General features: G+C 54.7%; 1 protein-coding gene across 3 annotated transcripts in view; it reads left to right on the forward strand.

The window, feature by feature from the left end:
- The first annotated feature begins 3,684 nt into the window (after positions 1–3,684).
- TSPAN14 (tetraspanin 14) overlaps positions 3,685–24,349 on the forward strand; it is a 59,478-nt gene continuing 38,813 nt past the window's right edge. Inside the window, exon 1 of one of the 3 annotated variants that reach the window (XM_051833052.2) lies at positions 3,685–3,833. Coding sequence is in view for 1 of the 3 variants with exons in the window: in XM_070057950.1 (XP_069914051.1) it covers positions 17,560–17,644 (85 nt within the window). In the remaining 2 variants the exon portion in view is untranslated. Of the gene's footprint in view, positions 3,834–17,476; positions 17,645–24,349 lie in introns of those variants that run through there. The other 2 variants (XM_070057951.1, XM_070057950.1) reach the window with 2 other exon arrangements.

Consider the following 24,349-nt stretch of genomic DNA (forward strand, 5'->3'; position numbering starts at 1 on the left):
CTGTCATCTCACAAAAAAAAAAGGGGGCGGGGCCCCCGGTGCTGTAGCATACTACATAAAGCTACTACCTGAAATGCCGGCATCCCATAGGGGTACCAGTTCGAGTTCCGGCTGTTCCACATGGCTCTCTGCTGTGGCCTGGGAAAGCAGTGGAAGATGGCCCAAGTCCTTGGGCCCCTGCACCCACCTGGGAGACCCAGAAAAAGCTTCTGTCTTCAGATTAGTGCAGCTCTGGCCGTTGTGGCCATCTGGGGAGTGAACCAGTGGAATGAAGACCTCTATCTCTCTCTCTTCACCTCTGCCTCTCTGTAACTCTGCCTTTCAAATAAATAAATAAATCTTTGAAAACAACAAAAACACTATCAGAACATGCCTGTGACTATAGATTTCTAGCTCAGGCCATGTCCACCATCAAGGAGACCCAACAACACCACCCACTCCCAAATGGCACTGGTTTTCCATGTGCAAGGCCAAGGCTTTGGGGAAACAACTGTCATGACAGCTTCCAAAAAGCCTTGTCACTCTGCCAGCCAAGAGCTGGGTCACTGGACACGGAACCACCCTGGAGTCCATGGACTCCTAGGTCAGGGCTACAGACCCTGTTGGCTCTAAGCTGAAAAAGCCCTTCACTCAACCCTGCTTCCTTAGTAAACACTGCTATTGAGGGGATGGCCCAGGGTCAGTAACATTGCAGGCAGGACATTTCCTTTTGGAGGTAACTCCCTATTCTATACTAACCTTTTCAGGCCAACTCTCTTCTCGGGCCAGTCAGGTAATGGGAGCCAATGGGGTGTCTTCCCTCAGGAGGTTCATACCTCCACTATGATGTCTCTTCTAGCACCTCATGTGAAGAGATAGATAGGTCTGGGCCTCTTATATACCTGGCTAGGCCTTGACACCCAATGATTATTGTCAAGTCCCTCCTGTCAGTTTCTATTTGCCTCTCAATGGGAAAACTTCCTCCTGCTTTGGATAATAGCTTTCCTAGGTCCCCTCACAATGCCTCTGTCCTTCATTTTAGACCCTGCATATTTAACCTGCTTGTTAGATTCCAGGAGCTTTTTCTGGGTCTCCCATGTGAGTGCAGGGACCCAAGCACTTAGGCCATCTTCCTCTGCTTTCCCAGGCCATAAGCAGAAAGCTGGAGTAGAAGAGGAGGAGCCAGGACAGCAACCAGCGCCCTGGGTTGCCAGCACCGCAGGCAGAGGCTTAGCCTACTAAGCCACCACACAGGCCCCAACAACAAACACTCTTCAACGATAACAAGATCTGGGTTTCAAGGACAAGATCTAGGTCTGGATAAAACAAGCCAGAAAGGGCTCCATTCAGACTGCCCCCGGCCTTCACAGTAACTAATGCATAAACACTACCTTTGTTCCTAGGAGATAACGTGCAAAGGACACACAAATACCCACAGACGAGACCTCAGCAGCTTGGTCTCTTTCCCTACCAGCCCCTGCGATGGTACTGTTCAGAGCTTCTTGTTTTCTTTCCTTTTTTTTTGACAGGCAGAGTTAGTGAGAGAGAGACAGAGAGAAAGGTCTTCCTTTTTCCGTTGGTTCACCCCCCAAGTGGCTGCTATGGCCGGCGCGCTGTGCCGATCCAAAGCCAGAAGCCAGGTGCTACCTCCTGGTCTCCCAGGCGGGTGCAGGGCCCAAGCACTTGGGCCATCCTCCACTGCACTCCCTGGCCACAGCAGAGAGCTGGACTGGAAGAGGAGCAACCGGGAGAGAATCCGGCACCCAAACCGGGACTAGAACCCGGTGTGCCGGCGCCACAGGCGGAGGATTAGCCTAGTGAGCCATGGCGCTGGCCATCTTCTTGTTTTCTTAAAGTTCTACTCTCACCATGTGTCCGGTCTTCTAAATCGTCATCGACACCCAGGCAAGAGCTCGGATTCATCTCACCAGTTTTCCTGTCACGTTAACACAGGCAGAGCTCACTCTTTCTGGGGCTTTGGTACCTACTGCTCTCAAGGTGGGATGTGCCAACTTTTCTAAGGCAAACTCATCATTCCTTTGCCTTAAATGTCAACATCACCTCCTGAATGCCCTCCTCGATGCGTGCGCCATCTGAAGTAGCTGTTGTTCTACAGCCCCGCCCCTTGTTTTTGTCCCATCATTTTTGTCAACTTGCAACTACTTGTCTTCTCCACTACAAACAAGCAGGATGGAGCAAAAGGCTTCAGCTGTTTGTTTCCCGCAAGCATGGAAACTGGGCTCTAACAGCAGATGTTCAGTCAAGCACTTGGAGTCTACTGAAGAGTGGACAGGTTCCTTGGGAGGTCTCTGAGCTGCCCGGGAGTCACAGAGACAGGCTGCATCCCTCTTCGAAAAGCAGGCAAAAACTGGGAAATGGCCTGCGCAGTCTCCATTTCAATACTTCCTCCTTACATTGGACTTAAACCTGTTTGTTGCTTGCAATAGAAATTGGTGCAGTCTCAGCCCATTTTTATCTTATTTTTAAAAGATTTATTTATTTGAAAGTCAGTTACAGAGAAGGAGAGACACAGAGAGACATCTTCCATCTGCTGGTTCACTCCCCAGATGGCCTCCAAGGCCAGGGCACACGCTGATCATAATAGATGCCTGGGGGCTGGCGCTGTGGCACATTGCGTAAAGCCGCCACCTGTAGTGCCAGCATCGCAAGAGGATACTGGTTTGAGTCCAGGCTCCTCCACTTCTGATCCAGCTCTCTGCTATGGCCTGGGAAAGCAGTAGAAGATGGCTCAAGTCCTTGGGCCCCTGCACCCACATGGGAGACCCAGAAGAAGCTCCTGGCTCCAGGCTTCGGATCGGCCCAGCTCCAGCCGGTGTAGCCATTTGGAGAGTGAACCAGTGGATGGAAGACTTCTCTCTCTGCCTTCTCTTCTCTCTGTGTAACTGCCTTTCAAATAAATAAATCTTTAAAAAAAAATAGATGCCTGTTTCATGTTGCCCAGCAGATCAGATCACCTGGCCCCCTGCCAGCCCCCAACCCGGTGAGCTCAGAAACAGCAGAATGCCTGTGCTTCGCGGTACAGAGAGGCAGGCTGAGACTAGCTGGGGCCCGTGCGAGCCGCACAGGCACTCCCCACCGAGGCCTGTCCCTTCCCCACCAGCCTCCAAGAAACCGCCCAGACATCTCCTCAGCATAAAGATGAGGAACAAATCTCAGCAGGCGATCCAAAGAAAGCCTGGTATTTTTAGTACCAAGGCTAGAAAGCGCCAGCCCTTCAACTGCTCGGTTTAGCAAAGGAACGAAAATCTTCATGTACCACCCCTTCTCCCAGGGCTGGCAGGAATGTCTCCTGCCTGCCGCACGGCCATTTTCCTAAACCTTCTCCCAACCCGACCCGGTCCCTCTGCGTGGCCCGCCACACGTGGCCTCCCCGCAGTCGGTGCGTCTCCCAGGCTCGGCCGGGTCAGGGGCGAGCCCAGGCAGCGGCCCCGCGAGCTCGCCGAGGCCACCGGGGCACGCCCGAGCCCGGGCTCCGCCGCGCCGCGGACCCACCGAGGGTAGGCTCGGGGCCTGGGGCGCCCACAGCCCGGCCAAGGGACCCGCGGGCGACCGAACCTCACCTCAGGGGGTGACGTGCGGGCTGGAGGGCGGGGCCGGGGCCGGAGAGGGGGCGGGGCCAGCCACGCGGGGGCGTGCCCGGGGGCGGGCCCGCACCGGGCGGCGCAGGGAAGCGGCGCCCCTCCCTCGGCCGCCGCCAGCCGCGCGCCCCCGGCCCCGCCCCTCCCCCCGCCCCGCCGCTCGGCCGGCCCGAGTCGCGCCCTCCCGCCTGCGCTGCCGAACTTGCTCTAACTTCCTCGGCCGAGCCGGGCCGCGCCGTGCAGCCGCCGCGCCGGGTGAGTAGAGCGCGGGGGTCCCCGCGGGAGCCGCGGGGCCTGCCCCCCATTGTTTGAGGCCGCCCCTCGAGCGTCCCCTGGGCACGAGGATTCTGCCCGGGCGCCCGTTCCCGTCCCTCAGCCTCCCTCCCTTGCCCGCCCAGGGGGGCGGCCTGAGGGCGTCGCGGCTTTGTCTGCTTCGATCGCTCGCGCCGAGCGGGAGGCCGCGGCCCGGACCCCGTGGAGCCGAACTCGGGCGCCGGGCGGGGCGGGAGCGCCCGGGAGGGCGGGAGGGGCTGGGCCGCCGCCGCTCCGGGCTGTGCCCCCTGGTCCCCAGCGGCGAGTCCGGGGCCGGCGCTCCTTCCGGCTCGGTCACGAGCCCTTGGCCCCGCGGAGCCCGGTCAGGGGCGGCGGCGAGCACGAGCCAGGGAGCAACCCCGGCCGCGAGTGCGCTCCGAGCCGCAGAGCGCCGCCTCGCCCCGCGCGGGCTTGGGTGCGTGGTGAGCCGCCGTCCGGGCGCGGGTGGTGGAGCTTGTGCCTGGCGGCAAAGCCGGACCCCGGACCTGGCCGGAGCTTCGGTCAAGTTGGGCTGGTGTGTCTGGAGGTGGCTTGTCCGGTGCCGGCGCTGCGCCCCGATCCCAGGTCCCGGAGGAGTGAGTGAGTGAGTGTTGTGTTTGCGTGTGTATTAGGCGTGGGACTTCGACCCAGGGACGGTCGGGACACGTGTTTCCAGGGCTTGAAGTTGGCCTCCCGCAAAAAAGTGGTCCGCGCTTCGGGAGAAGGGGAAGCCGTCAGCCCCGGGGCTGGGCAGGTGCTGACCGTTTAGCGTGGCTGAGTCAAGTCCTGGGCGGTGAGTCCCCGGCCTTGAACTGGGGCTCTACAGGTGCGCGCTCCCTGATGTTCTGTTCTCTAGGGAGGGGTCGTCCTCCCTTCTGGGGTGCAGGTTGCCCTGGGCTAGTAGGAGTAGGTCAGCTCCCCGCCAGTCCTCAAACGTAGCTTTTCCCCTTCCCCCTTGCAGAAGTTGGTGCCTGCTCCTGCACGGGCTGAAGGGAAACCTGGGGCGGAGGCCCTCGGGGGCACCCCTGCACATTCAGCCAGCCCAGTGGTAGGTGGAAGCACTCTTCCTTCTAGGGTTTCTTCTGGTCCAGGCTCCCTCAAAATGAAGCCCAGAGTCTGCCATCGTGGCCAGCATATGCCCTGTAGTCCCTGGCTCAGCTGTCCCCGGGATTTCTGATGTCTCGAGTGACAGGCTGGGGGATGGGTTTTCTCCTCCCCTCCCACTGTGTCATCCCTTGTTGCACACCACTTCTGCGGAAGCTTTCTTCATAGGTCTGTCCCTCAGCCCAGAACACCCGCGCTTGCTTCCCAGGGGCGCAGTTCCTCTAACAAAACAAAGCATGATTGAGAGTCTGTGGGGTGCCAGGCACTCTAGCAAGCACTGTTTGGGGCTCAGCGTTGCCTGCCTGGCTGTAAACTTTGCAGTAGGTGCTCAGAAGTGCTTATTGATCTGGGCTTGCTGTAGCAGCACCACTCGCTCACGCAGGAACCCCAGCCCTCTGGGGCTTCTGTGACTGCCTCCAAGAAGAAAGGGCGGGGGGGCTACAGAAGGCTTGGCTTCCCCACTGAAGGCCCTTTTACAAGCAGCCCTCTGTCCTAGTCTCTTAGGACAGATGAGGGCTCCTTCCTCGCAGTGTTTGGGAGTGGGAGGGAGAAGCTCTTCCCTTGTATGGGAGGGGCGAGTCCTGCCCTGCAGGTTGTGGTGGTTGAAGTGATGTTCCAAGCAGGCCAGGGAGCAGGAGAGCCCTGGGTTCTGGAACCATTCCCTGAGGCCTCACTTTGTTCTCCCAAGGGATTTGATCTTGTTTTGGTAGTGCCTACACAGTGCCATTGTGCCAGTGCTGGGAAAGCTTTATGGGATTAGAACGTAAAGGGTTGCCATTGTGGTGCAGTAGGTGTAGTTGCTGCTTGTGATGCCTGGTGTCCCGTATCAGAGTGCCAGTTTATGTCCTGGCTCCTAACTTCCCATCTAGCTTCCTGCTAATGTGCCTGGGAAGGCAGCGGATGATGGCCCAGATAGCTTGGCCCCTCCCAGCCATGTGGGAGAGGAGGATGGAGTTCCTGGCTCCTGGCTTAAGCCTGGCCCAGCCTTGTCTGTTACGGCCGTGAACCACAAATGGAACTTGTTTCTCTGTCTTTCCTTGTCAGTTGCTTGCCTTTCAAATAAACAAATCATCAAAAAAATGTAGTAAATGTTATGGACAAGTTTATGGCAGTTATGTGGAAGGTTTAATAGTGATGGTAATAGTGAATTTATTGAAACTTAATACTTATCTACTGAGATGTAACACCAAGCACTGTGCTAGAAGCTTTACTTGTATTAATTGGTTTGCCTACCCCATTTTCCAGGTAAAGACACTTTGGCCCAGAGAGGTTGCAGACTAACTTGCATGAGGTCTCAGAAGCCAGGTTTTCTCATTTCTAATTTAGACAGTGCTTTCCTTCCAGAGGTAATTAAAAAAAAAAAAAAAAGACTTAGTGTTTGAAAGGAGGAGCAACAGAGAGGGAGGAAGAGAGAGGAGAGAAAGATCCTCGTTTTCCTGATTCACCTTCCGAATGCTTGCTACAGACAGGGCAGGCACAGGAGTCCAGAACTCCCTCTGGGTTACCACTTGGGTGGCAGGGGCCCTGCACCTGAGCCATCTTCTGCTTTCCCAAGATCAGAAGCGTAGTAGGCGGCACTGAAACTGGCAATATGGGATGCCAGTGTCACAAGTGATAGCTTAACCCACTGTGTCACAAGCTAGCCCCAGCATCTCATTTATTCTAGCACAGTCTGGATGTGTAGCAGATGTCTCCAAACCCCTGCTGATTAACTGACTGGAAATGGAGCTTCTGTTTCCCTGAGGCCAGGGAAGGGAAAGGCCAGCCCTGCTGAGCATGGGAGATGGGGGAGTCACTCCTGCTATCTGGATAAATCAGGGTTTGCTGTGGTAACAACAATCCCAAGTCCTAGTAAAATGTTCATGGTTACACCAGATAACTGTTGCACCTCCGCTTTGTGCTGTCCTCACTGTGAACCCGTACTAATTGGTTAGAAATCCCTGGCCACTTGGACAGAGGGACAAGACAGCGTGATGAGTTGACCCCAGCTCTTAAAACTTCTACCTGGCTAAAGCAAGTCACATAGTCACCCTTACCTACAAAGCGGGAGGGCTGGAGGCTCGGAGACTTTGGTCTACTACCTGCCTACATTCATGCGTTTTTCTGTGACCTCTTCCCAAGTTCTAGCATCTTTGTCCTGGTCCTCTGACCCTGGGCAATACTTGAGTTCCTTGTGTTTATGGTCATTCATTCATTCACAGGCCTGAGGACTAGTGTTGAGTTCTGGGTCAGAGATGTTCAGGTCTTAGACCAGTGCTAGGGGCTGTGAACAGAATGATGATCCTTGTCTTCTTGCCACTGAGTGCCGGTAGCCCTTTAAAACGGGATGGCTGTGCCCACAGGAAGGAAACAGGCCGTGCCTCCGTCTCTCTTCCTGCGTGCTGGCCTTGGACACCTACGTGGGTGTAGGTAGGTGGTGGGGGCAGCCACTTTCCTAGAAGCAGGAGCTGTGCCGAGTAGCCCTAGCAGGCTGTGTTCTCACTCTGCCGTTTGTAGGACTCTAGGACTGACCTTATAGGTCTCAGGTGTGGAAAGGAGGGGTAATGAGAAGAAAAGAGGCAGGGTATATATGTGGGGCTGGGAGTTGAAGCCTCCTGTTAATTGCATTTCTCCTCTCAAACCTCTGTGGCAGGGTGTTAGAGAGGCAGCTATGCTGTGGGTCTTTTTCTTTTCTTTTCTTTTTTTTTTTTTTTGACAGGCAGAGTGGACAGTGAGAGAGAGAGAGAGACAGAGAGAAAGGTCTTCCTTTTCCATTGGTTCACCCCCCAATGGCCGCTGTGGCTGGTGCACCATGCTGATCTGAAGCCAGGAGCCAGGTGCCTCTCCTGGTCTCCCATGCGGGTGCAGGGCCCAAGCACTTGGGCCATCCTCCACTGCACTCCCTGGCCACAGCAGAGAGCTGGACTGGAAGAGGAGCAACCGGGATAGAATCTGGTGCCCTGACTGGGACTAGAACCCGGTGTGCCGGTGCTGCAGGCAGAGGATTAGCCTATTGAGCCACAGCGCCGGCCTTCTTTTTTTTTTTTTTTTTTTTTAATATTTATTTATTTGAAAGAGTTACATAGAGAGAGGAGAGGAAAGAGAGAGAGAGAGAGAGAGAGAGTGAGTCAGTCTTCCATCTGCTGGTTCACTCTCCAATTGGCCACAATGGCTGAAGCTGCGCTATTCTGAAGCCAGGAGCTTCCTCTGGGTCTTCCCATGCAGGTGCAGGGGCCTAAGGACTTGGGCCATTTTCTACTGCTTTCCCAGGCCATAGCAGAGAACTGGATCGGAAGTGGAGCAGCCTATTCTCCATCCGACACCCATATGGCATGCCGGCACTGCAGGTGGCGGCTTTACCTGCTACGCCACAGCACTGGCACTCCACCGTGGATCTTGTTTCAGATGTCTGCTCTTGGTCTCTGGCAACTACCAGCAAGGCCAGTGGGGCGGAGTAGGCGGCGAGACTGCAGGGTCTTCTGCATCATGGCTAACTGTCCTTAGCATATTTCCTGCTTTGTCAGGAGCTGTGTTTTCTGAAGTGTGAAATGGAGGAGAGGTGATGGTGGGCCCACCCTGGCTGGTCATTAGAGTCCCTAGGGAGACTGGTGTTTCCAGAGTCTTTGGCCTAGGTGAGTGCCAGCCATTTGGTCTTGCATCACAGTGGACGGTGACTGTGTGTGTATTTTTGGTCCAGAGACATCAAGTGTCTGCGTTGGTCCAGCCCGGGACCCGGCCAGCGGGCAGTGTTCAGCGCCTCAGCTGATTTAACACGCAGGTGATTGACACTGTCCAGCTCGCAGAGCCGGGCAGCAGGAGGCCAGCTTTTGGATTGTGTCTACTTCCTGGCTGAATGGCCTAGACAAGTCTTTGATTTTTTTTTTTTTATCTTTCTGAAAAAAAGTTTCCTCATTTTCTCATCTATAATCTCATCTGTAAAGTGAGAAGAATCAAGTCGGCCCTTCTTGTCTCATGGGGTTTCTGTGAAGCCTGAGTACACACTTCACGGTTGAGAGGCAGGATCTGGAGCCTCTGAATTAGGCTTGGTGCTCTGGTGTGGGACAGCTGCCATCTCCCTTGCTGCTCTCAGCAAAGTGCTCCCCAGCAGCTGATTCTGGGAACCCCACTTCCTCCAGGCAGGCGGGGTGGAGCTGGGGTGGGGCTGGGTGGGCTGGGCGGGGCTGAGGTTTTCTCTTGGGAGGCAGCAGCCTGGTAATCAGCCTCAGTGGGGCTGTGCAGCTGGGGTTGAGACTTTTTTTTCTTTTTTTTTTTTTTTTTTTTTTTTTTGTGGTCTGTTCTGCCACCCTTCTGAGCAGCCAGGGGGAAAGCTCAGAGCCCTATCTGCCGGTTAGATGGCTGGAGGGACTGGCTCCCTCGGGCTCTGCTGGCCTGCCCTGGTGGTTGAGAACCATGGTAGTTGATGGTAAAGTGGCTTCTGTGAGCTGGTGCTGCTTAGACTCTGTGTCCCCTGGTAGGTGGCAGAGCTGAGGTCAGGCCTCCTGCGTGGGTAAGGTTGGGGAGGGCCTACGACAAGAGGCTGATGAACCTCCTCTTTGGGTTTTCCCTGGATCTGTGTGCCAGCTCATGGATATTGTAGGGCCCAGAGAGCATTTGAAAATATACCGAGGCTTTGAGGAGTCCATAGCTGTAACTCCCAGGAGGCCCCCGGCAGCTGGAAGGGAATGGGAGTCTGAAGCATCTCATCTACACCATGAGGTCTGAGTAGAGATCCTGGGAGGCGGAGCGCAGCAGGATAGCCAAGGACACAGCCTGGGATGGGGTCTTGTGCCGAAAGCCTCAGCAGCCTGCTGGGGCACCTTAGGAAGCCTTAGCATACTGGAAAGTGGCAGGTAGAGACCGGGAAAACAGCCTCCCCGGCTGATGATGTGGGCCTGCTGTGAGGGGTGATGGGCCTCAGAAAGCCACCACGGGGGCTCAGGCCACGGTGGGGCTCTAAAGGGTGTTGTCTCCAATCTGGGGTGACACTCCGCTGTGTCCAGGGCCCTGCTCCTCCCATGCCTCCTAGCTGCTGTCACCAGCTGCTTCACAGAGAGGCAATAGCTGCCCACTGAGTGACCATTGCCACAGAGAGACCTGCCTCTTCTCCAGATGTCAGCCTGGGGAATTAGCTGCCTTACTCCAGCCTTCACCTCTGGGCCAGGCGGTCAGGATCTCTTCCTGGGGCTTGGTGGGGGCCTAGCCCCAGACCAACTGGTTGCACTGGGTGAGATGTGGGCGTGATGAGTCCAGGAGGACTTGCGGAGCTCTATGTATGTAAGGAAAAAATTATCCTGGGATATTTGTTAACAAAGTAAGGTAGACTTTGTTAAGAACTATTGCATTGTTTTTAGGTTTATTTATTTGAAAGTCAGAGTTACAGAGAGAGGGAGAAACAGAGCGAGCCATTTTTCATCCTCTGGTTCATTGTCCAGATGGCCACAATGGTCAGCACTGGGCCAGATTGAAGCCAGGAGCCCAGAGTTTCATCTGGGTCTCCCACATGGGTGGCAGGGGCCCAAACACTTGGGCCATCCTCTGCTGCTTTTCCCAGGTCATTAGCAGGGAGCTGGATTGGAAGTGGAGCAGCCAGGACACGAACCAGCACCCACATGGGATGCCATCGTTGCAGCTGGAGGCTTTACCTGCCATGCCGCATCAGCTCCTGCAATGGGCTATCGAGGTAGGGTGTAGAGAGATTGTGCTCAATTCCAGATCTAGCAAAGGGACTGGGAACTTACAGGCAAGTTGCAGAGTGTAGTGCTCCTGGAACACTTCCAGGAGTATAGGGAGCTTTTTCCTGGACTGACTTAATAAGACCTTTCCTGGGAGATGCTGGAGGACAAGGAATGTGGTTAGATATTCAGGTAGGGGACTCTGGCTTCAACTGGATGCTCCAAGGGTAGAGACAGAAGCCCAAGTTTAGGCCTAGTTGAGCAGAGGGTTCAGAGGACTTGAGTAATTTGGTCAAGGGCAGAATCATTGGCATACGCATGACAGACAGTGTCCCCTGTTCCGTCATGCCTGTGGTTCTTGCACTGACTTACACTCATGACCATTCACACGTGGCCCTCATGAGCAGGATCTCTTGTGGGTGTCCCTCCTAACGTCACCCTCAAGTTTCCAGAAACCTTGGGTGTTTTCTTTTTGCCCGTCCTGGCTCCTTTCCCTTGGCTGCCCCCGTCAGCCTGCTGGACTTGCCCTCTGCACCCAGGACAGAGCCCACCAGCCCTGCGCCTTACATAGAGCTTTCCTGCCCACCTCCCATCGCCAGGCCTGCTGGCTGCTGGACCATGGCCACTTCCCTCTGGGCACCTGACCCTCTCCTTCTTCAGTCTCCGAAACCTTGTACCTTGTGTTTCCAGCTCTCTCCTTCCTGGCCAAACCAGTCTAACAACTTTGTGGTTCTCCCTGAGCCCCCCTTTTCTTTCTCCCTTCCCCCACCACCTTAAGACTGTCTCATTTGTCTGAGATGGGCCCAGGCAGGTGCGGTGGGCGCTCTCCCCCTGCTGCGATGGCACGCGCTAGGGCCTTCACGCGAGAGCTTCTGGCCCCACCAGCCTCCTTCCCCTCTCAGGCCTCAGATGCCAGCACCCAGCCAGCCTGTTCCTCCTCTTCCCTGAGCGAGGCTCCTCCTTGTTTTCCACTCCTTGCTCGGAGCCTGCCCCTTTTGCAGGCGCGCTCCCACCAGCCTCCCTGCGCGCGTGACCCCGTTTGGTCTGTGTCCCCCTGGGGCTGCTCTTGTTTCTAAACAGCCAGCTTTTCAGGAACCAGGTCACCTGCCCATGTGTGGAAAACCTGGTGGCTGCGGGGTGGGTGGGAGCTTTCTCCACTTCTCAAAGGTTCCATGCCCTACTTCCACCCGTGCAGGGGGAGAGCTAGTGGTGAGAGAAATCCTGCCTGCCGCATCCTCGCATCCTCGCATCCTCGCATCCTCGCATCCTCGCATCCTCGCACCCTCGCATCCTCGCATCCTCGCACCCTCGTTGTCTCTTTATCTGCTTCCAGTGAGATACAAGTCACGGTGTCAACATGGATAAGTTCTGAGGGGCGTGCCAGAAAAAGAGCTGGAGGTGGCAGTAGGGTTCCCCGAGGGCCCTGGGCTGCTGAGGAAAGCAGGCTAAGTGAGGAGCTTGGAGTGGCATGTGCCCAAGTAGAGGTGTGGGGGGAGACTGGCGACCCGGGGGGGAGCAGAGGCCAAGCTGGGGTGTCACAGGGTCTGCTCTTACTCCTGATCCTGGGGTGGGGTGGGGGCGGAGCAGCCCTGGCAAGGGGCTGGTCTGGGTCTCATGGAGGGTTGTGGGGCTCCAGGTACCACCTGCTGAGCCCACTGACAGCAGGAGCTTGTCTGAGGGCTCCCAGTCCTGGTGCAGTCCTCCTTGTGATCTCCTTTGTACCTCGTCATCTTGGAGCTACCTATTGAACAATGCAGCAGTCCCCAGAAAGTGTTTGGTGGTGTAGGGGAGTCAAGGCATACCCCTGGCCTTCTTTCAGATTTTGAGAAATTTGGTTGAAACACAGAGTAACAGAAAGAGGAAGGGAGGGAAAGAGGAAGAGTGTGTGAGATCTTTCATCCCCTGGTTCACTCCCCAAATGGCTAAAATGGCTAGGGCCAGGCCAAGCCAGGAGCCCAGAACTCCATCCAGGTCTCCCACGTGGGTGGCAGTGGCCCAAACACTTGGGCTTTCCCAGGCACATTATCAGGAAGCTGGATTAGAAAGTGAGCAGCCAGGACTTAAAACTGGTGGCTTAACCTGCTGCTTCATAACAGTAGTGGCTCTGGCCTTCTTTGTGGCCTGGGTGCCTTTGAGCTTGAGCCTGCTAGGTCTTTGTACCTGCTGTGGTGGTCCTGGGATGAGGTGGTGGTGGGGTGGGGTAGCTCTGCTACCCAGAGAGTTCTGTCCATGAGCCACTCCCTGCTGGCCAGTTCTCAGGCCCTGCCTGGCCCTAATGGGCGTGTGTCCTATTCCTTAGCAGCAGGAGACACTCTGGATGGTTTTGTATTATTCCTTTGGGGCTGTATGACGTGGAGGAAATACATCAGCGCTTTCCGAGTGCAGAATATTTATTGACACACCAGTAAAAGGAGGCTTTTAAACAACATATATGTATCCCTTTAGCAAGGAATAAATATCCATCCAAATGCACCTCACAACTCCATTTTGCAGCTCTCATTTCCTGAAAGGTATATGGAGTTGAGTGGATAAAGGGTTGGAGTTTTGAGCTGGGGTTTTGGAGAAACTGTTTTTAGCCTGTTCTTGGAGTTGGGCCAGGCCTAGAAATCTGTTGAAATGGCTTTCTTTAGAGGCTAAGATTGGGATGAGCTCACAATAGGGGGACCTTGAGCCTGGTGATGACTGGGGAAGGCTCTGAGAAGCCTCCCAGATATGCACATGGCCTGGACCTTGGGGTCTTCCGCATAGGCAGGCCGGCCTTGGTGTGGAGTAACTTGAGGTTTCCTTTTGCCTGTATCAGAATCTGCTGTTGTTCTTCTGAGGAGAACGTTCTATTTTGGGACTGGGGAGGTGCTGTAAGCAGGGAGCTCCCTGAGTTGGTCTGCCTGGGTTCCCAAAGCTGGTACTGCCTGCTGCCTGCCCCCTGCCTGTGCTCCCCCACAACTTCCCACTGCTCCTCCTTCAGAGGGAGTATCTAGCCGCCTGCCCTCAATTTTTTGTGCCTCCTGCCATAACCGCCAGCCAAGCATTTTAAATATTGATTTGGGTTTAACCTTTTCATTTTAATAAAATATGTGCATGATGAAAAACACAAAACAAAGAAACAGGGAACATGCGCGCTTCTGCCCTCACCCCGGCAGCTCTGCTCCCCTGAGGCCTCCGTCACCAGATGGTCGGTGCCTAGTCAAGCGAGGCTGCCCTCCTCACTTGCCATTTCCCACGGCGCCTGCCAGCCATGCTCTCCTGCACTTCCTGAGCTCCCCGCCCCAGAGCCTGTCCCAGGTTTGTTCTGTCTCAGCACACACTGTTTGGTCCGTTCTTTTGAACAGCAGCGTGACATTTGCTCTACGGGGAACCGCGTCTCACTTCGCCAGCCCGGGGCTGATGGACATGAAGGTTGCTTCAGGATTTTTTCTTTGAGCCAGGTTGCAGGAGTACCTTGTACATGTTCCCAGGCATGAGGTGGCTGGACATGGAGTTGAGGTCTTGGGTGCTTTGCCGGGAAGGGAACACACTGTTTTGGTTCCCAGAAGCAGGATGGAAGTTTCTGAGGTTTTCTTTTGGAGGGATTTTGTCTTTCTATAATCAGCCAGGACAGAGTTGGGAGGCCTGGTGCAGGTTCAGCTCAGGCCCTCCCGTCTTCATGAGCACCACGAGGCCTGTGTACTCTAAAGAGTGATGTAGCAGTGTGATGAGGTGGCCAGAGTGGGGCCTGTGAGAGTGGGTTTGTGAGGGGTGCATAGGGGAGCAGTGGGCGAAAGACACGCTGGAGCTGGCCATCCGCTTTTGTGAGAACAGATTTCTCTCCCAGTTGCTGGGACTGGTGTGAGTACCAGGCCCCTGGCCTCACTGGACCCTGTGCTGCTCGGGGGTCCCCTGCCCTCCCTGCTCTGCAGCCCACCTTTCAGGTGCTGTGGACCTGCCTGCCACCCTGTGATGGTAAAAGCCTGTGGAGAAGGCATCTGATGTAAAGAATGGGTGGGTCTTCTGTTTTGAGCTCTTCACGAGCAGGAGCAGTGGGTAAGGATGGGCGAATTTTTTCTCCCTGGCACCAGGGAGGGAGGGAGGGAGGATTTTGAGAGAGCGTGGGTTGGAGCCGCCGCCTCTGTCCTCTGAGCTCTCTGGCTGTGTCCCTGGGATGACTACAGCCTTCTGCAGGCCTCTGGGCAGGAAGCAGGGAGAGTTGAGCGCTCCCTGGCAGAGGCCCACTAGGTAGGCCCTGGCCTGCTGGGCTGGGCTTGTGTCCTGTGCCCTGCCCTAGCCCCTCCCTCCCCCCCCACCTTTGCAGACAGAACTTCTCTGCATTGCCGTTACATGTAGCTCCCGGGGAGAAGTCCACAGCTTCCCATGCCCACAGCTCTGTTGTCTGGGGCCTGGGCCCCTGTTAGCACAGAGGTTTCTATTGTGGCCGGGTGGCAGCGAGGGCTGACCTGTGGGGCTTAGGAGGCGGGGCATGGGGCCACACAGTGGAGCTATTCAAGGGCTCTGTGCTGGTTTCCTGCTGCCTCCCATTGTGGATTTGAGGGGGTGGGGGGAGAGGAGGCAGAGAGGGAGTGGCCGGGCTGCTATTGTTGCTGGCAGCAGGAGCCCATTATGCCTGATTGAGGCCCGTTTGCACACAACCCTGCACTACTCCAAGGCTACTCCTGAGTTCTCGGATTCTGGGCCCTGCCCCATCCCTGTGCCTGCCACCCCACAGCCCAGGTCCGGAGGTGCCTAGCCCTTCCTGTGTACCTCTGTCAAACTCCCCCTCGAGTCCACATACTGTGACTGGAACCACCTGGGTTAGAGCTCGGAGCAGCTGGGAAGGCGCCTGAGAGCCCAGGCCTGGCTCATCGGCCACCTGCCTGCCGCCTTGGGGAGTGTGTTCTGTCTGAGCCCGCCTCCCCCCACCCCCAGCCCTGCCGTCCAGCTGCGCCCTTTGGGTGGGGGCCAGGCGCGTGCCTCATTTGCAGTCGGCCCCCCACTTTCCTTTGTGCCTCGGTGCGCAGCCCAGTGTGCCCGTTCCTCACTTGAGTGCTCATCTGCAGAAAAGCCTGCTTGCTGGCAGCCCGGCCTGCAACCACCCCCGCTGCCCGAGCCACAGCCATTTTCTTTTGTTCTGCCATCTCCAGGCTCTTGAATTACAGGCAGGCAGCGGGAGCGAGGCAGTGTTAGAATCCCTTGTGTCACGGATGCAGTCTCTCCGTACCCCCAGTTCTTCTGGTCGGATGCCCCTCTCTCTTCCAGGCTGAGATACTCCCCTTTGGGTAGATCAGAATGGTAGTGGCTCCTGCAGTGGGGACAGGGAGAGGGCTCGTTGAGGGTATGTGTGTGTGTAAGAGACAGCTAGGCTGGTCCTTAGCAGAAAAAGCCACTCTCAGGCACCCAGTGTGATCAGCCTTTACCTCCTGGGCCCCTTAATCCGTGCAGGAAGTGCCTTTAGCCATCAGCGGCAGGCTTGGGTGCGCACACAGTTTCTTTTTATTTTGGTCTTTATGGTTGGAAGGATTTCTCTCCACCTGAGGGAGCCGTCTCCTGTCCCTTCACATCTGAATGTCTCTGGGGTTGATTTCAGCTGTGTGTGGGGTGGCAGGCGGGGCACGGTCTGATAGCTCTTCCTGGAAGTGTGGCCGCCCCAGCCCATGCATTCTCCTTCTTTCTAACCGCAGCCAGAATCTGTAGCAGTCACCTGCCTTTGACATACAGAGTTGTCGCAGATAAAACATTTTCTTTTACCCTTTCAAAACCCGGCTTTTTTAGATCAGTCTGGCTGTCTCATCTGCCTCTCTTATCAGCCAAGCTGCACAAATTAGGAAGCGAGTCTCAGCCCCAGATAGGGTTGCACCTTGAGGTGGCCTCATTTCAGCAAATGCTGCATCATCTGCAAGACCCAAAGCAACAAGCGCTGGAGTTCACTCTAAAATGCATGGAGACAGCAGCTGCTGCTTTTGGGGTGATTGAACCCAAAAACAAGATCGGGAGAGGTCATGCTGGAGGCACAGGGTGGCGGAGGGTGGGGTTTGAATCCCAGCTGTGCTGCCAGCTCACTGGGTGACCTTGGCACGTCATTTCCTTGGGCGGAGGTCTGGGACTGGAAAATGGAAGGGCAGGCTGAGCAGATGAACTACGGAAATGCTTTAGCTGTAAGCCTGGCCGTTCTGAGGATTCAACTCCAGAACAGGCTGTTGCTACCTGGAGCCTTGCTTGCTTGTTCGGACCTTTTGGGAAGAAAGTGTCAGCAGCTGACACTGACAAGTGCCCTCTGTTCCAGGATGTTGCTTCCTCCGCCTCTTGGGGGTGGTGATGATCCCACACACACACACACACACACACACACACACACGCTTCCAGCTCCCAGGTTCAGGTGCACGCCAGGAGCTCACTGATACGTGTCTGCCCTCAGACCTAGACTTGACTCTTCACTTGGAAATGCCATCAATGTTAGCTTTGTTAGCGAAGCCTGGGTCTTGTGAATTTGGAGCCTGGGGAAAGGGAAGCAAAGCTTTCAATTTTACCTCCTGCCAAAGTAAAGTTGGGCTGTTCAAGGTAAAAACAAAAACTAGGAGATAATACTCTTTGTACCTAAATATCCCATTTCCTTGTTGGGGGTGGGTGGGTTCGGGTTTTGTCCCTGTTCAAGGTCAGCTTCTGGTCGCTTATCTGCCTCCCTCCCCTGGGCCCCCCCCAGTGTGACCCAGTGCTGCCCCTGTGGCTTTCCGTCCATTGTCCTCCAGCCTGTGTCACTGCCTGGGGGGTGGGGGGTAGAGGGGTGGGGAGTCACAGGCGACCTTCACTCTTGGATAAAGTCCAAGGGCCGGGGAGGCAGACCGCGCTCATAAAATAACCTGTAAATATCCAGTAAGATGCACTCAAATACCAAACAAGCTCCAGAATCAAAGTGCTCCTTCTGAAAGGCTGAGTGCGTGCCTGTGCGTAAGGAAGCACCTTCCTGAATGGTGGTTTTCCTCGTGTGCTCCGGAGTCGTGGCTTGTCCTTCCACGCGTCTTCTGTCCTCGCCGTTGGGAGCGCCACCCACAGGTGTGTCGGTGGGCAGCATCAGCACGGCCCGGGAGCTTGTGGAGGTGCAGAATGGTGTCTGGGTGGGGGGCGGTGCTGAATCACAGTGTGCAGCTTAGCAAGATTCCCCAGTGATTCACACGCAGCTCAGACGCCTGCCCTGTCATTCTCTCACCTTCGGTCTGTTTTGTGGTTTTGTAGACTTATCCTTTTGTCTTCCTTAAAGTCGTGAACTTGCAATGGGTCTGGCAGCTCTGGTTTCTTCCACAGCCCCTTCCCTCTCAGCAGGTATCCCTTGGAGGTGGGGCCCTGCTGAGAAAGTTCCATTTGGCCTGGAGCCTAACTGGGGAGGGCGAGGGTGAGGTCGTCTGCCGGGCACGGGAGCCCAGAAGGTAATTGGAGCCTCCCTCCACCATCTGGTGCCACTGGCCCCACCCCCTCCATTCCAGCTGGAGGACAGGATCAGAATCTGGTTGTAAGTGTTTGATTTTTGTAGAAGCTGAATGAATTCCGTAGGAAGATATTTTGGCATATGTTGAAGTCCAAATAAGTAGTCCAGAAGAGGAGGGACTATAAGCTTATACTTTGTAGTAGTTCTTCAGTGGGAAAAGGTTGAGTTGGCTTTCCAGATTTGGTCAGTGTGCCCCCGCTACCCCAGCTCCCTTGCCCTCCTGGGCTGGCTCTGTGGTAGGGGCTGATCTGCTAACTTGCTCCTGTCTCGAGTTCCAGATTCCTCAGCCTTCTCCAGCAGTTTCCAACGATTGATTGGCAATTTTTTTTTTTATTTTTTTAAAATTTTTTTGACAGGCAGAGTGGACAGTGAGAGAGACAAAGGTCTTCCTTTGCCGTTGGTTCACCCTCCAATTGCCGCCGCGGCTGGCACGCTGCGGCCGGCGCACCACGCTGATCCGATGGCAGGAGCCAGGTACTTCTCCTGGTCTCCCATGGGGTGCAGGGCCCAAGCACTTGGGCCATCCTCCACTGCACTCCCTGGCCACAGCAGAGAGCTGGCCTGGAAGAGGGGCAACTGGGACAGAATCTGGCGCCCCGACCAGGACTAGAACCTGGTGTGCCGGCGCCGCAAGGCGGAGGATTAGCCTAGTGAGCCGCTGCGCCGGCTTGATTGGCAAATTTTTTTTAAGATTTATTTATTTGAAAGTCAGAATTACACAGTGAGAGAAGGAGAGGCAGAGAGAGAGAGGTCTTCCATCCGCTGGTTCATTTCCCCAATTTGCTGCAATGGCTGGAGCTACCCTTATCCGAAGCCAGGAGCTTCTTCTGGGTCTCTCACGTGGGTACAGGGCCCAAGGACTTGGGCCATCTTCTGTTGTTTCCCAGGCCATAGCAGAGAGCTGGATCGGAAGTGGAGCAGCCGGGACTTGAATTGGTGCCTGCATGGGATGTCTGTAGGCGGCAACTCTACCCGCTGTGCCACAGCACCAGCCCCTGATTTGCAGTTTTAAAAATCTGTCTCCCTTATTCCTTTTCTTTGTTGACATTCTCAGTGTGCACTTAGATTTATTTATTTCTCCCTAGTAAGCCTCACTCTCGCAACTTCTTTGGGAAGGTTTTTTTGTTATTTGTTTTGTTTTAGCTCTCAATCCTTTTTCTCCAGGCTGTTTGCGTTGCTTGGGGAGGCTTGGAGCCTCACTCTGCCCTGGGCTGGAAAGTGTCCCACCCTATGGGGGGAAGGCTTTGGGAATTCTCTAGAATGCCATCCTCAGAGTGATTGGGTTATTTGTCTAAAACACGGTATATGAGAGCAGACGCTGCACTTTTGGATACAGAGATTTTTAAACACCCAAGAGCCATAATCTTTGAGTCTTTCAGGCATGGAAAAATGGAGGGAAGGAGTAGATCTGTATAATTCTGTAGTCTCCTATGTAGTTTGTGGGAAGGAGGAGGGGGTTGAACAACAACAAAGAGAGCATTTCAGACTTGCCTGCGGCATGTAAGTCAAGTCCTTGCAGCCTGCCTGGCACTCCCACGGCAGCTAGCAGAGGCCCAGTTACTGGAGCAAAGTTTATTTCTCCTCAAGATCTGGTCTGTGCATCTCTGAGAGTACTCGTAATGGTCAGGGTGGTTCCCACTCGGAGCTGGAGTTACCTGCCCAGCCTTCTTCAGGGTGCCCTGCGTGTGTAGAAACAAGCCCTGAGGTGTTTGTCTCCCACGGCAAAAGCCTCTTCACCCCAGGGGACTTGCCGGGCCAGCCTGTGTATGGCTGGCTTCCTGGCCAGGTTGTCTGCAGCCTTGCTAGCCTGGGGAGCCCTTGGCTTTGAGGTTCTCACTTGAGACTTTTCGAGTGGACACAGTCCTGTCCTCCTGAACTCTGGCAGCACAGCACGTTGGCCTCGTGTTGCTGTCCATGTTGGAGATGCCACAGAACCGGGCTCAGATCCTGCCCATTTGTGTGCAGCCGGCTGAGGCGGCTCTGTTGTGCTTTTACAGCGAGGGCATGCATGTATGGACATTTCTCCTTGGCCTAGGTTTTAAGAAGCAAGCCACTAGGATTGTCTGGGTATGTGGCAGTCTGACAGGGTTGGCTTTGCCTTCCGCCGTGGGAATGGGCAGCTTTTCCTCAGCCAGGCCCCCTTGGCTCAGCCATTTGAAAAGCAGCTGGTGGGGGTGCCGCAGCTGCGGTGACCGGGTGGTGTCTCACATGGGCAGCCAGGTGTTGTTCCATGTCCTGCCTGATGACTCATCCTGAAAATCTCTGCTGGGTCTGCCCCAGGTATGTTTGTCACCCAAATGTTTTGTTTGCTTATTATTAGTATTAGTATTTTAGATTTGTTTATATACTTGAAAGGCAGAGTTACAGAGAGATCTTCTATCCACTGGTTCATTCCCAGGTGGCCTCAACAGCTGCGGATGGGCCAGGCCAAAGGCAGGAGCTTCATTCAGGTCTCGCACATGGTGCAGGAGCCCAAATATTTGGACCATCCTCCACAGCTCTCCCAGGCACACGAGCAGGGAGCAGGGTGCTGGTGTTGGAGACAGTGGCTTAACCTGCTACATCACACTGCCAACCCCTCTTGTTGTTTTTAAAGGACAAGTGTGACAAACTGTGTTTTGATGAGGCCACTTATTCTGTAGACTCTCCCCTGCGTTGAGTGTGTTTGTTGCTTCCCCGCGGTAGATTCAGGTTATGCCGCAGAGGTGCTGTTTGCTGTCCGTGTGACTCATCGCTGTTCATATCAGCAGTGATCACTTGTGTAAGGTGTACCTGGTGGCGTTCTCACTGCTGAGCTAATACATTGTTTCCCATCAGACTTCTTATCAGCTAGTTTCAGGATCCAGCAAGGAAGCAGTTTCTGACATGATTCCTGAGTGGTGGTGATTTAATTTCTTAAGTCCTACCTTTATTATCTAGCATACTGCCCTAAAGAACTAGCCTTGTCTCCCATTTGTTTTTATTTATCTGTGCATGTGCGTGTGTGCATGCGTGTATGTGTGTGTATCAGAGAGAGAATGGACTTGCAGATTCTTACTGTTTCAGTGACTTAAGATCATTACTGTTACTGTTTGTTTGGGTACACAGGCTGTTCCAGCTTGACCCTTTCAGATGGGCTTCCATGAAGGGCTCCTGCTGACCCTTGTCCTTCCGGGGCTTTCATTGTCCTACTGCACTAGTCCAAGGGAAGTTCCCATGGAGTGTGGGTCAGGGAACGGTGTATCGATTTCCAGGTGTGCACTCTGGAGCCTCTCGGAGAGAGAAGTAGCCTGCTCTGTCCACCTCCATGCAAAGTTTCTGGAGCAGGGTGATTGGAACAAAAGCTCCTGTGGCATAAAAAGTAATCAAACTAGTAAGTGTGGAAATGAGTGTATCAGATGCGCTCCTTTCCAGGCTGTGTGTGTGCCCTGCTTATCTCCCCAGCTGCCTCCCTCCTCTGACCCACATCCATGCTCTCTGCTTCCTTCCTGATGACAGCACTGAGGCTAGACAAAAGTCTCCTTGCACGTGTTAGCAAGGCGGCCCCTCTGCGCTGCTGAAACTCAGCAGGTTTTGGACTGGGTTTTTGGCAGTGGAAATTGGCTTGCCAGGTTCAGTGTGTTTTCAGGAAGCTGTGCTCTGAGAACCCCAGGATTGTTGGAGAACGTGATAGAGCTCGGAGCTAGGGTTTGTCGTCCCCTGAACCTCCATGTGGAGGCCATCCCACGGCTGATGCCTTGGCACCCTGTGTTAAGGAGTTGCCCACCTCCCCGCCTGTGCAGCCTTGTCCTTCTGTGGTAAAGGCTGGCTGTTGCCTCCGTGTCCGCTGGACCCCTGGTATGGGGTTCTGAATAACTGGGGAACGGTAGGGAAGGAGTCAGACACATTTCTGACCCTGAGGGGTAAGCAAGAGAGAGTCGAGCTCCTTCTGCTCTCAGGGTGGTGATGTCTTGGGGTGGGGTACAGCATTGTCCCTCTGAGATTCCTGTGGGCAGGGAGGCAGCCTGCCTAGCAAGCCTTCTTTCCTACTGGAGCCCACTCCCCTACTGTAGTCACTTCCCCCCACCAAGGCTCCTCCCCTTGGGTCACCTGTTGTTTTGCTCTGCAAATGTTCCACAGCACCCAAGGGGTTCTGAGGACCCCCTTTGGGACAGTAGGACTGACCAGGGCCTTAGACCTGTTACTTGGAGGTACAGCAGGGGCTGTAGCTCCCTGGAGAATGTGGCTGCCCTTTCCTGTGATGGGCAGTTCTGGGTGCCCTCAAATCCGGACCAGGTGAACAAGGGTGGGAAGGATAATGGGGGGCGTTGTAGCTCAGAATATGGGCACATGGTATTGTCAGTGGGGTCAGTTGGATCTTCCAGAAGAAGGGGCAAGAAGAGGGCAGAATTGGAGGTGAGGAGCCAGGTAAGAGACCTTCTACCAAGCTAGCTAATGAAGGGCTAACCCTTGGTCCTTAGGAGGGAGAGGTGGGGAGGTCAGCCATAGCTCCTCAGTGGATGGCTTAGCTGCTCAAGGGGTTGAGGGTTCCCTGGGGAGCCCCGTTGGCAGCCTCACTGTGGTTGAGGGACCTGGGGATTCCAGGCAGGCTGTGTGGTCTGCAGCCTGGTATTAATGCCTGGTGTTTGGGGGAGATACAGATCTGGAAGCACCAGCAGTGCATCTGTGAAGGGGCGGTGTGTTCCAGAGGCCAGCAAGATCAGGCAGCCCAGTCTGGGCCTGGACCTCCCACTACTCATTCCCCTTTTCCCACCATCCTGGCTTCCTTTTCCTTTGGTCCTCCATGCCTGCCCCTCCTCCCCGCTGACTTCCTCCCTCATTTGTATGTCTGTATCAGAAATGAGTATGTTATCTCAGAGCTGCTCAAATTTTAATCTTACTTTAGAATTTTTTTAAAAAGGCCTATTTTATTTATTTGAAAGGCACAGTTACAGAGGGAGGGAGAGGCAGAGATCTTCTAGCTATCTGCTGGTTCACTCCCCAATTGGCCTCAGTGGCCAGAGCTAGGCTGATCTGAAGCCAGGATTCAGGAGCTTCTTCCAGGTCTCCCATGTCTTTCCCTGATTAGCAGAGAGCTGGGGAGCAGCCTGGACTTTACCAGCACCCATATGGGATGTGGGTGCTACAGGCGTTGGCGCCGGCTCCTTACTTTAGGATTAAAATGCTGATTGGGGCCAGTGCTGTGGCATAGTGGGTAAAGCCGCCACTGCAGTGCCGTCATCCCATATAGGCACCAGTTCTAGTCCCGGCTGTTCCACTTCCAATCCAGCTCTCTGCTATGGCCTGGGAAAGCAGTAGAAGATGGCCCAAGTCCTTAGGCCCCTGCACCCATGTGGGAGACCTAGAAGAAGCTCCTGGCTCCTGGCTTCGGATTGGCTCAGCTCCAGCAGTTGTGGCCATTTAGGGAGTGAACCTGCGGATGGAAAATCTGTTTCTCTCTCTGCATCTGACTCTCTGTGACTCTGCCTTTCAAATCAATCAATCAATCAATCTTTAAAAAAATGCAGGTTGAGGGGAACTGACATTCTGTTCTCTGAGCAAGCTCAGTTACTAGTCCTTGTGCCATTCTCTGAAAAGCCAGGTATTATCTGACCCAGGGAGTCAGTGCCCCATTTTAAAATAGACATTGTCCAAAGAAGGCAAGTCAGAATGGGAGACCAGGCAGGAGAGTGTGCAGGTGGCTGTCCCCCAGCCTCTGAAGGTTCCTGCTAAGGAGCAGGGCCCCACTCCCTTGAGTGTGAACCGCCAAACACTGACCATAGATTAATAATGGTTCAGAGGCTCACGGGCAGTTGCTTCTTAAGGGAGTGCCAGTTGGTGGCCGTGATGTTCTGACACAGCTTATCTGGAAATGGGGGAGGTAATGGGCTTTCTGTAAACCTGCACGTTTTAATTTTTAGGCCTAGTCTCTATTCTGAGTTCACATCCTTTAAACTTTCTTGCCTTTTGCCCTTCTCTCCCTTTTAAACCACTGTGTGTTTATTATCACAGTTTCTTCAGGTCAGAAGTCCAAGTATAGCACAGCTCAACTGAATCTGCTGCTTCTGATCTCTCAAGGCTCAAATCAAGGTGTTTGGCAGGCTGTGCCCCTTTCTGGAGGCTCTGGGGAAAGGCCATTTCCAAGTTCAGCTGGTAGCAGTTCCTTGTTGCTGGAGGACCCAGGTCCCTGTTTCCTTGCTGACTTGTGTCACCAGGGCAGCCTCGCTGTGGTCCTTACAGGTGGCCCCTTTATCTCAGACCAGCAGTGGAGCGTCAAATCCTTCTGCTTAGAATCTCTGATCGCCTCTTGTGCCCTC

This window comes from Oryctolagus cuniculus, chromosome 15 (genome assembly GCF_964237555.1).
Source record: "Oryctolagus cuniculus chromosome 15, mOryCun1.1, whole genome shotgun sequence".
NCBI classification, from domain to species: Eukaryota; Metazoa; Chordata; class Mammalia; order Lagomorpha; family Leporidae; genus Oryctolagus; species Oryctolagus cuniculus.